This window comes from Elgaria multicarinata, chromosome 11 (genome assembly GCF_023053635.1).
Source record: "Elgaria multicarinata webbii isolate HBS135686 ecotype San Diego chromosome 11, rElgMul1.1.pri, whole genome shotgun sequence".
Classification (NCBI taxonomy): domain Eukaryota; kingdom Metazoa; phylum Chordata; class Lepidosauria; order Squamata; family Anguidae; genus Elgaria; species Elgaria multicarinata.
The window spans coordinates 43,051,681-43,063,796 of record NC_086181.1 but is presented as its reverse complement, the minus strand read 5'-3'; the positions used below and the strand labels follow the sequence as shown (position 1 = coordinate 43,063,796).

Here is a 12,116-nt window from a genome sequence, read left to right as displayed (position 1 = left end):
TGAACTCCCGGCATCCTCCAGGTAGCACAGGGTTACTGGGAGTCATAGTCCAAAACATCTGGAAGGCATCAGGGTAAGGCTCGTCTATATATACACACTTGCTCTGTCTCTGGAGATTTAGGGTGTGATCCTATGCAGGTTTAGACAGCAAGAAGTCTTACAACTCCTGCGAATTGTAAGCCTTCTTGCTGTCTAAACATGCATAGGATCACACCGTTATATGATTAGCCCAGGCAACACTTGGCTACCGGAATTGATATTCAGAGACACACAACCTATAAAGATGGAGGCTTCTGGCAGAAATATTTGAAAGGAAGTCAACTAGAAGGACCAAATTCTCCGGCAGATAGGAAGAAAGATCCCGAAAGGGTACGTCCCATCATGAGTGGGAACGGGGTGGCGGCTTAACCTGTCCCCTCCAGCCTCTCCCCGTCTTTGCGCCCCAGCTAAGCAGACTTGGATCAAGCCCAAAGAGGAGAAAGAACGTCCAAGTCCTTTATTACCAAAGGTGACAAAACCGGAACAGTGAGCGGTGGTGGGAAACGAACTCTCTGCCCCACCCCAAGTCTCTGTTTTGAGCAGGGCTCCCGCGGCCCTGCCGGTCGCCATTCAGCCCAACGTGTCCTCCCACGGCCTCTTTGGCGGCGGCGGCTTCGTGGCGGGGGGCTTGTGCTGCTGCAAAGGATCGTGGGAGAAGGTCTGCCGCAGCGGCCCTGAGAGAGGAAGAGAACGTAAAAAAATTAATATTATGAACATTAGAAGGGTGGGTTTTGTTTCTGCAAAGTGAGCGGAAAGGAGAACACCCGCCCCCCCGCCCCGCCCCGCCCCGCCCCCCCCAAACTTGAAAACCTGAAACGAAAGCAGAACAAAACCAGCAGGAGTTGCGCGCTGGTTCACACTCGTGACATCATCCATCTCGCAGCTTGATCCCTACACTGGCCACGCAGGTGGCTTTTTGAAACCCACAGGGAGCCCGGAATACAACAGCTTCCTCTCCTTGTACATCAGCTGCTGGTCTTTGAAAGCATAGATACAACTGCCAGCCCTGGAAGGTCCCAGGTCACTATCCCAGACAACAACAGCTGTGGACAGCCATGCCCTCCTTCACCAGGCTGTCATAGCCCCTTCCAAAGCCATCTGGGCTGGTCCAGCGCCCCCCCCCCCCCCCACGCCCCCGTGGTGAGTTCCACAGGTTATGTGTTACGGGCAGAGGTGTTTCCTTTTGTCCGCCCTGAATCTCCTGCAAAGCAAATCCACTAGCTTAGCCTGAGATCTAGAACAAGACAAGAAGAACTCGATGGCTTTATAGGCCTCTTCCAACCCCCCTGTTCTGTGATTCTATGAAAAGCCGTCCCCTTTTCTCCAGGCCCATGCAGGGTCTTATAAACCTCCACCATAAAATCAGACCTTGGAGATCCACTTAGATCGGCCTTCGACAACCTGGTTTCCCCCGCACCGACGTGTTGGACAGCATCTCCCATCATCCCCATTCAGCGTGACCTACAGCCGTAGGGAACTGCAGTCCAATACATCAGCCGGGGCGTCCGATTGGGGAAGGTGACTTAGTCCAACGGCCTTCTCAGGGCAGGCCCTGCAATTTAGGATGCAGCTACAGTGCCCCTGACCCGCTTAAAAGATTTCCAGGGAAGGAAAAACCATCACTTCCCATGCTATTCTGTTCCACTGCCAAAAGCCCTCCTTTTTTTAGGAGGCTTCTCCTAAGACCCAGCAGAAAACGGCTTCCTTACAACTTCCAGTCATCCAGGGCAGGACCAGAACCATTTTTCTTTTCTAAACTAAAACCAAAACCCGAACCCAAATGTTGCACCCTTTCATTGGGAAGGCACTCCGGCCCCCCTGATTGTTTTCGTGGCTCTTTTCTGCACCTCCCCCCCACCCCCCTCGATGAAACGTTTTTAAAGATGCAGCCAGAATAAACCCTGCAAAACGAAGCCCGTGGGCTTAATGTGTAGCATTTACTCTGATGGCAAAGAAGTAGATACGCGCCATCCATGACCCCAGTGGTCATGGATGGCGGCAAGCGAGGGCGAGGTGTGTCGGCTTACCTTTCGCTGCCAAATCTAGGTGGTTTTTGATGCGCCATTGCCGCTCTTCCATCTGTCGACCCGTCTGCGCATTCTTCCATCCTGGGGGCGGGTTGGGACAGGAGGCGGTTAACTTCGCTCGGCCTCGCAGGGAACTTTCCCCTTGCCCCCCCCCCCGCTGCTGTCTTCAATGTCCCAACCCCTCTCTTCGCAACTCACCCTTCTTGAGGCTCTTCACGAAGCCTTCCTGGGCGGGCAGGGCAGCCGCGCTGTGGTGCACATGCTCGGGGATGCGCAGGCCGGCGCGAACGGCGGGCACCCGCAGCACCGCGACCTGCACCAGCGAGAACAGGTTGGATGTCATCCAGTAGGTGAAGACGGCCTGCATGGGAAGGAAGGAGAGGACATCAATGGACCGCCCCCCTGCGTGGCCGCGATGTGGGAACAGCTGCACACGGAGTCGTCCCAATGCGTTTCCTTGGGTGTGAAACTACCGACGCTTAGAGTACAGCACAGAGAGTGGGAACGCACAGGAAGAGGTGCTCTGGCGCCCCCTGGTGATACGTTTGAGAAAGTTCTCTTTGCAACTGCTCATGGTTAGAGTGACCACATGAAAAAGAGGACAAGGCATGTTATCGACGGTATCTATCTTTCTGATTTAAGGAAGACTTTGGGGTAAGCCCATGGGCACCCCTCAGTCTCATAACCATGCTTCTATAGTTCTTCCCCTGGTTCGGCACACTCAGTTATTTTCCTGTCTACAGTAGGGTGACTCTATAGAAAGGAGGACAGGGCTCCTGCATCTTCAACAGTTGCATACAAAAGGGAATTTCAGCAGGTGTCATTTGTAGGCATACAGCAGCTGGTGAAATCCCCTCTTCATAACAACAGTTAAATCTGCAGGAGCCCTACCCTCTTTTGTATCTGGTCACTCTAGCATAGCTCTTGCAGATTTAACTGTCGTGATGACGAGGGGATTTCAGCAGGAGTCGTTTGTAGGCATGCAGCAGCTGGTGAAATCCCCTCTTCATCACAACAGTTAAATCTGCAGGAGCCCTACCCTCTTTTGTATCTGGTCACTCTAGCATAGCTCTTGCAGCTTTAATTGTTGTGATGAAGAGGGAATTTCACCAGGTGCTGCATGCATCTAAATAACACTTTCTCAAAATCCCTTTTCTATAAAACAGTTAAAATACAAGAGCCCTGTCCTACTTTCCATATGGTCACCTGCTCATGGCTGATCAAATCCAGGCCACCGCATGAGAATGGAAAGCTCATCAGGGTCTTTTTGTGTGTGTGTGTAATTAGACCCACTTTTTGGTGGTCCTCAGGGAAACACGCAAGCGTTTCCAATCAAGGCAAGAAGAACAGGTCTGCTCAGCGCGAGTCAGAACTGTCCACGAGATGTTACCTGTGAATATTTAAACATAACCGTGGCCTGTCTGTGGTGCCTTGCGCAGAGGGTGTATAGGACAACAGGAAAAACTTCCTGACTGTTGGAGCAGTATGACAATGGAACCAGTGACCTAGGGAGGTTGTGGTCTCTCCCACACTAGAGGCCTTCAAGAGGCAGCAGGAAAACCACCTGTCAGGGATGCTTTAGGGTGGATTCCTGTATTGAGCAGGAGGTTGGACTCGATGGCCTTGTAGGCCCCTTCCAGCTCTGCTATTTTATGAGTCTACATTTTGGCCGAGGAGTGGGATAATGCAGAGTGCAAGACATGGACTAATGGGCTCAAGTTACAGAAAGTCAGATTCCGGCTGGACATCAGGAAAAACGTCTTGAGTGTTAAAGCAGTACGACAATGGAACCCATTACCTAGGGAGGCTGTGGGCAACTGGACAGCCATCTGTCAGGAATGCTTTAGGGTGGATTCCTGCATCGTTCAGGGGATTGGACTGGATGGCCTTATAGGCCCCTCCCAACTTTACTATTCCACGATTCTATAAGTGCAAACTCACTGTTGGGAAGGAAATTGTGAGAGGCAGGATAACAAGGGGCATCACTCGGAAAATCGTTTTCATCATCCGGAGGTTTGGATTTGACACTCCCGATTCGGCTCCCAGCTGCCAAAAAGAAAAGAGGGTGGTTTGAAGTTGCCTGATCTTCTCTACTCTCTGCCCTTGCCCGCCTCCCGCAAGGCAAGGAAATTTTGGGCAGCCCTATTGGCAGGCAGTGAAGGCATAAAGTTTTAAGCGGGGGGAACATTCTCCCGTCCCCAATAAACCAAGAACTGAATGGTCCTCACGGCTCCCAGAAGCGAGTCCCCCCCCCCCCAAAAAAAAACTGGATGTAAGGTGTGTGTGGTTGACTGCACCTTAATTAAATTAAATTTCTTTACTGCTCAATAGCTGAAGCTCTCTGAGCAATTCGCAACCATGACAACCACGAAACGCAACGCAAAACTTAAAAAGTTTAAAATGGCAGTATAAAACCAAAAAACCAAAATAGAACCTTGCAGCAATGCAGAGATTTAAAACGCAGATAATCGACTGCATTTCGCGTCTAACACCACAGCTGGGAATACTACCTCATCCTACAGACCTGCGCAGGTGCATTTGAAGAATACAGATCGAGGGAGAAGGAAGTATCGCCCCTGGCTGAACTCCGTGAAATCTTTACTTGGGCCCTGCCCAACCTTGTACCGAAAGACAGTGTGGTGTAATGGTTAACCGCCGCCTGCCCTAACCAGATGTGTTGGGACTTCAACACCCACCCTTCCCAGGCAGCACAGAAACAATGGGAGTTGCAGTTCAAGGCATCTGAGGGCACCAGATTGGAGAAGGTGGAGTTGAACAGTATTGCAGCAGACCCTGCCCCCTTGCCCGAGTTCTCTGTGTGTTCCAGAAGCTTTCCACCTTGGACAGCTCCTTTTGAGTTCTGACCGGTTCTGACTAAAACCCGGAGCGGATTCACCACCCTACTGACATCGGAGTCTGCCGGCCTCCGCAGCTTCGAGTTTGCCGCCAGGGCCTTACCTCCAAGATGGCCCACATGGTGACAGTCACCGTCAGGGGCAGGATGTAGTAAGGGTCAGCGGCCGTCAGATCCATAAACCACCAAAGCCCCCCGGTTTGCATGCTGGGCACAGGGAGCTCGGACATTTTGCGCAGGGCGATGAAGAACGAGATGAAGACGGGCGCCTGAAAGGAAGAGCCAAGGGCAGCGGTGAAAACGACAAGCAATACTCTAGAGCAGCCTTCCTCAACCTGGGGCGCTCCAGATGTGTTGGACTACAACTCCCAGAATGCCCCAGCCAGCTGGCTGGGGCATTCTGGGAGTTGTAGTCCAACACATCTGGAACGCCCCAGGTTGAGGAAGGCTGCTCTAGACCTGGGGCTGGATCTAAATTGGATCCAACCGATGATGATTAGAGGTGGGCGGGCGGGGTGGGTGGGGAGAGGGATACGTTGGCATAGCAACGGGATGGAGACTCACCTGGACAAGGGGCACGAGGAAACCTCGCAAGGGGTTGACGTCATGGGTTTTCTGGTAGAGGTTCAGTTCAGAATACGCCTTTGCAACTGCAGGAGAAAAGGAGGGGGACGTGCGTGAGGAACGACACAGGGGGAAAAGTGTGGCTAATTCCCCCGCCCCCTCTGCTAGATGAATTGTTTGCCATAGAATCATAGAATAGCAGAGTTGGAAGGGGCCTACAAGGCCATTGAGTCCAACCCCCTGCTCAATGCAGGAATCCACCCTAAAGCAGCCCTGACAGATGGTTGTCCAGCTGCCTCTTCAAAGCCTCTAGTGTGGGAGAGCCCACAACCTCCCTAGGTCACTGATTCCATTGTCATACTGCTCTAACAGTCAGGAAGTTTTTCCTGATGTCCAGCTGGAATCTGGCTTCCTTTAACTTGAGCCCGTTATTCCGTGTCCTGCACTCCGGGAGGATCGAGAAGAGATCCTGGCCCTCCTCTGTGTGACAACCTTTCAAGGACTTGAAGAGTGCTATCATGTCTCCCCTCAATCTTCTCTTCTCCAGGCTAAACATGCCCAGTTCTTTCAGTCTCTCTTCATAGGGCTTTGTTTCCAGACCCCTGATCATCCTGGTTGCCCTCCTCTGAACACGCTCCAGCTTGTCTGCATCCTTCTTGAATTGTGGAGCCCAGAACTGGACGCAATACTCTAGATGAGGCCTAACCAGGGCCGAATAGAGAGGAACCAGTACCTCCCGTGATTTGGAAGCTATACTTCTATTAATGCAGCCCCAAATAGCATTGGCCCTTCTTGCAGCCATATCGCACTGTTGGCTCATATTCAGCTTGCGATCTATAACAATTCCAAGATCCTTCTCGTTTGTAGTATTGCAATCATTGAAGGCTATGCCCCTGTTACATAAGACTCCGCCCTCCCAGCCTCTTTGCCCCGCCCCCGGCTACCCTAGCAACCCAAACCCCGCCTCCTTAATCACATTGACTTCGATTCAGAGTTAGCCGCGCTTAGAGTAGGCCCAATAAAATCAACAGGCGCATCACTGACATGCACCAAAGGGTCTCCTTCAGCCTTCCCCAACTGGGGGCCTTCTAGATGGATTAGACTGCAACACGTTTGGAAGGCACCAGGTTGGGGAAAACTGGCCTACCTTAAGCAAGGTAGGAATCAAGCCCCCCCGTTCTTCCTAACGGCTGTTAGGACCTAGGCTCCCATGACGCCCTTTTCTCCAGCTCCTCCACATAGCTCGTAGTTAAACTATGGAACTCACTACCACAGGATGTAGTGATGGCCACCCATTGGGATGGCTTTAAAAAGGGGTTGGATAAATTCTTGGAGGAGTAGGCTATCAAGGGCTAGTAATCCTGATGGCTATGTGCTACCTCCAGTATCCGATACACCAGTTGCTGGGGAACATGGGCAGAAGGGTGCTGTTGCAACCATGTCCCACTTGTGGGTCCCTGGTCAACTACTGGTTGGCTGCTGTGTGAACGGAGTGTTGGACTAGATGGGCCCTTGGTCTAATCCAGCACAGCTCCGCTTATGTTCTTCTGTAACCCCGTAGAAAACTCACACTCAAACTGGTTTCCAGTTTGCTTGGCCTCGCTCATCCGGCTGGTCAGTTTGTTAATTTGGGGCATGTGATTGTTGAGTTTCACCGCTTCTCGCTGGCCCTTCACAATGAGTGGGAAAACCAAGCAACGGGCCACCACCGTCCCTGAGAAATTGGAAGAGAGAGAGAAAAGCCCTGTTAGCCGGCCTTAGGAGTCCACTGATACTGACACCCACAATGCAGTTCCAGAGATCTCAAACATACATGAAAGGCTGTACGAATCGGAGAAAGGGCCGGCAGCTCGTGACCCAAAATGCACCTGGGTGCTACTTTTTTAAAAACACACACAACCCAAACCCATTTTACAGGCATGGAGGTTTGTAAGAAAGGGAAGGAAAAGAGAACTGCTCTTAATTATTTACTACTTATTGAATTTAAAATGTTTATATATTGACTTTCATTATCATAGAATGCTAAAATAGTAGTTGGAAGGGGCCTATAAGGCCATCGAGTCCAACCCCCTGCTCAATGCAGGAATCCACACGAAAGCATCCATGACAGATGGTTGTCCAGCTGACTCTTGAATGCCCCTAGTGTGGGAGAGCCCACAACCTCCCTAGGTCACTGGTTCCATTGTCGCACTGCTCTAACAGTCAGGAAGTTTTTCCTGTTGCCCAGCTGGAATCTGGCTTCCTTTAACTTGAGCCTGTTATTCCGTGTCCTGCACTCTGGGAGGATCGAGAAGAGATCCTGGCCCTCCTCTGTGTGACAACCTTTTAAGTATTTGAAGAGTGCTATCATGTCTCCCCTCAATCTTCTCTTCTCCAGGCTGAACATGCCCAGTTGTTTCAGTCTCTCCTCATAGATCTTTGTTTCCAGAACCCAGAAGAGAGAGCCAACACACATGCTATGGGTGTCTTGAGCATCTACGCTCAAAGCAAGGTGTAGGAGGTAGAAGATGGTTCACCATTATTAGAACAGCAGCATTAAGGGCGCAATGCTATGTGCGTTCAGACAGAAAAAAAGTCCTACAAATGACAGCATTCCCCTACAAGCAAAGCAGATACTGGATTCAACCCTATATGAACCAGTCCATAGCTACTGGTCTATGGCCACTAACAAAACCTATACTGTGCAAGACCGTTAGCCCAGGGCTTGTCTGGGAGAACACCTCCAGGATCTCAGGGATGGGGTGACATTTTCTCCCAGCTCCGTTACCCGAATTGATTTTGGCAGTAGATTCTGGGAATTCTGAGGACCTCGTATGTGCTCTCCTGCTCAGCTATGGCCTCTCCCAGTAATCATGCCCATAATGCCATGGGGCCAAAGGCTGAATTACCCACAATGTTCTCTCACTCGGCACTAGTGAGAGCACACCTGGAGTATTGCGTACGATTCTGGGCGCCCCATTTCCAGAAGGACGTCGACAGGTTAGAACTGGTTCAGAGAAGGGCTACAAAGACGATACAGGGACTTGAGGACAGGCCCTATCAGGACAGGCTGAAGGAACTTGGGATGTTCAGTCTGCAGAAAAGGAGACTGAGGGGAGACGCGTTAGCAGTGTTCAGGTACATCAAAGGGTGCCCAGAGGGAAGATGGTCAAGAACTTCTTTCATGGCCACAGAAATTAGGCCCCAAAATAACGGACATAAGTTACAGCTACCTAGATTCTGATTAAATACAAGGAAAAACTGACGGTAAAATCTGTACAACAGTGGAACAGCCTACCTACGGAGATTGTGGGTTCTACATGTCTGGAGGAGTTTAAAAAGAGGCTGGACAGCCACCTCTTCTGGATGGTTTAACTGGTTTTCGCTCACATTGCAGGGGGTTGGATTAGATGACCCTTGTGGTCCCTTCCAACTCCACAATTCTACGATTTTATGATTCTATGATTCTTCTAGTGAAAAGGCCCCTTCCTGCTTCCATCCCCTTATAACTACACAGCAGCTGCTTCACCTGCTACAATGGCCCCCCACCAAGGGAGCCCCACGTTCACATGGAGGCACTCTAACAAAGTCTGGATTAGACCCACTGGGGTGTGAGAGCCCAGGCCCAGCTCAGATAAGCTCAGTTCCTGGACGGCCTGGCCGAGGTCTGCCGTGGAGAGCGTGTTCTCTATAGGTGGGGTGGCTGCAGGCTGGACGACCTGAAAGAGAGAAAGGGAGGGAATTCTGGTCAGCATCTTAATTAGGGTGACCCTTCGGAAAGGAGGGCAGGGCTCCTGTATCTTTAACACTCGTATTGAAAAGCGATTTCCAGCAGATGTCATTTGTATACATGCAACAGCTAGTGAAATTCCCTCTTCATCATAACAGTTAAAGCTGCAGGAGCCCGGCCCTCTTTTGTATCTGGTCACTGTAGTATAGCTCCTGCAGCTTTAACGGTTGTGATGAAGGAGGAATTTCACTAGGGGCTGCATGCATACAAATGACTCCTGCTGAAATTCCCTTTTCTGTGAAACTGTTAAAGATACAGGAGCCCTGTCCTCCTTTTTAAATGGTCACCTTGTCTTAATGCTTAGCACTTGCTTGCTAAGTTTGAGTTATCGCCCGTACTGGCTACCTTTGGGCCTCATCACCCCAAATCTTACAAACGAGCTACCCTTACCTGAGTGCCTGCAGCGGCCGCGGTACTTTGGTAGCGGTACGCCGGTCTCAGCAGGACAGCACGGCAGCCATTTTGAGAACGTGGATGAGAGGAAGAAGGAGGCTTAACACGCAGCCATGTGAGGGAGATGGGCGTTCTGTGGATCTGGAAAGGCAAGTTGTGAGAATCAGCACCCCTAAAAGGTCACTGGGGCCACCCTCAGCAGTAGAGGCCCTACTTTGCACGAAGAATGTCCCCAGTTTAATCCCAGGCGTTTCCAAGTGGGGCTAGGGAAGAATCCCGCCTAAAACTTTGGGAAAGCGGCTGCCAGTCAGTGTCCACCATTCTGGGCTAGATGAAGCAGTGCTCTGACTCTCGTTGTCTCGAAAAAATACCACTTCCAGCAATGGGCGTGTGGAAACTGTGATACAGTAAATGTGTGTGTGTGTGTGTGTGTGTGTGTGTGTGTGTGTGAAACGGCCCTGGTTAGGCCTCATCTAGAGTATTGCGTCCAGTTCTGGGCTCCACAATTCAAGAAGGATGCAGACAAGCTGGAGCGTGTTCAGAGGAAGGCAACCAGGATGATCAGGGGTCTGGAAACAAAGCCCTACGAGGAGACTGAAAGAACTGGGCAGGTTTAGCCTGGAGAAGAGAAGATGGAGGGGAGACATGATAGCACTCTTCAAATACTTAAAAGGTTGTCACACAGAGGAGGGTCAAGATCTCTTCTCGATCCTCCCAGAGTGCAGGACACGGAATAATGGGCTCGAGTTAAAGGAAGCCAGATTCCAGCTGGACATCAGGAAAAACGTCCTGACTGTTAGAGCAGTACGACAATGGAATCGGTTACCTAGGGAGGTTGTGGGCTCTCCCACACTAGAGGCATTCAAGAGGCAGCTGGACAACCATCTGTCAGGTATGCTTTAGGGTGGATTCCTGCATTGAGCAGAGGGTTGGACTGGATTGGCCTTAGAGGACCCTTCCAACTCTACTATTCTATGATTCTATGAAACCTCCTCTGAGCACAACCGCTGTAAAAGCAGTGCAGAAAACATCCTCCACCTTGCAAACAGCAGCTGACTCTGGGAAAGCCGAATCCATATGAGTGACGTTTTAATCCTCATTAGCCGCTCCGTCACACTTGCAATTAATGTAGCCAGAGCCCAAGGGAAGAGTGGCGAAAAAACACACCCGTGGGACGCTACAAAAAAAGGCACAACTTTAATGGGGCATGCTGGGAGTTGTAGTGTTTCCTTCTGTCTAAACTTGCATGGTCTTGCACACCCGGAGATCCAAGATCCAATTCTGAAAGCGTTTTCTCTTTTGTGCCAATTTTAAAGGCAGGATCAACGTAGATCCTGAACGTGGAGTTTTACTTCGTTTTTTCTACGGGGTGAGGATGGGTATTGGATCTACACTGCTTTGGGCAGCCTGCATTGAACACAGAGGAGAAAGTTAAAATTGTGCGTTTTTGGCCCACGTACACGGTCACTGTAGTAGCGTTACAATACGTTTTCCCACTTCAAAATATATCTGCCCAGATCACTGTAGAGAGGGTGGGGATATATATCCAAATACTATGGCTTTGCTGACGGAGTCTCCTGTGCCTTTCACAGCTGCCTGGCAGGAGGAAATTCAACAGGTGCAGCTCCCTCCAGCATGAAAATGCAGCAAGCAGGTAAGATTGGGACCACAAGCAGCTAGTCATAGAATCATAGAATAGCAGAGTTGGAAGGGGGCTACAAGGCCATCGAGTCCAACCCCCTGCTCCATGCAGGAATCCACCCTAAAGCATCCTTTGGTTCCCATTTACAAGGTCATGACCCCTGGCCAGGGTGACGTCAGAGAAATCCCCACCACCACCTTGAGTACCCACCTGCCTGTGGAAGGTCCCAGCAAGGGGGATTGCCCCCGTGACCCCAACCCGGCTCCATGCTCGCCTGGCTACTGCAGAAGCCGCCATCGTCCCCAGGAGGACCCGCCCCGGCCGCATCAGCATCAGCTGGGGGCAGGTTTCAGCCGCATGGACTCCGAGCATGCGCACAGAAGTCACTTGACGCTAAAGTAAGCCCGTTGCTACCATTTCGGTTATGGGCAAACGCTAAAGCAAGTTCTTATGGAGGGGAGACATCTTAGTTAAGGGCACCTCTTTCCATGGGGCGTGCAACTCCTTGTTTAGGTGTAAATAGACATCATTTGGAAAGCAGACATGAATGGAAAAGAAGGAATAACTGCAGAGAGGCCCCAGTTGACCCTTTCCGGCTATTTTAAAAAGGGCAGACCAAATTTGGCATGCCAGGCTGTGGCCATATTTGAAAAGGGCACTGCTATCCGTCTGTGACGCGAGGCGCAGCCATGTTAGTCGTGGGCAAAGTTATGGGAAAGCGGAACCGCGGCCATATTTGCTATGGTCAATGTTTTGTGTACCGCCATAATAAGTGTGGGCAAAACCCCACGCACGCGTCAAAGGACTAATCCTGGCCATTCTACGAGA

The 12,116-nt window shown here is 50.9% G+C and overlaps 1 protein-coding gene across 1 annotated transcript; it reads right to left on the bottom strand.

Moving 5' to 3' along the window:
- Positions 1-481: 481 nt before the first annotated feature.
- OXA1L (OXA1L mitochondrial inner membrane protein) lies at positions 482-11,604 on the bottom strand. The gene is made up of 10 exons (XM_063136488.1): positions 11,499-11,604; positions 9,644-9,787; positions 8,993-9,182; positions 7,055-7,198; positions 5,485-5,570; positions 5,025-5,189; positions 4,008-4,112; positions 2,265-2,427; positions 2,067-2,147; positions 482-713 (listed from the first exon to the last, which is right to left on the bottom strand). Exons 1-10 carry the CDS (start codon positions 11,583-11,585, stop codon positions 610-612), a joined length of 1,269 nt encoding a protein of 422 aa, XP_062992558.1. The 5' UTR covers positions 11,586-11,604; the 3' UTR covers positions 482-609.
- Positions 11,605-12,116: the final 512 nt, after the last annotated feature.

Coding starts and splice junctions, on each gene's coding strand:
- OXA1L (XM_063136488.1), bottom strand. CDS start 11,585: ATGGCGGCTTCTGCAGTAGCCAGGCGAGCATGGAGCCGGGTTGGGGTC. Junction 9,183..9,643: donor CGGCCGCTGCAGGCACTCAG/GTAAGGGTAGCT, acceptor TCTCTCTTTCAG/GTCGTCCAGCCTGCAGCCAC. Junction 5,190..5,484: donor TCCTCGTGCCCCTTGTCCAG/GTGAGTCTCCAT, acceptor TCTTCCTTTCAG/GCGCCCGTCTTCATCTCGTT.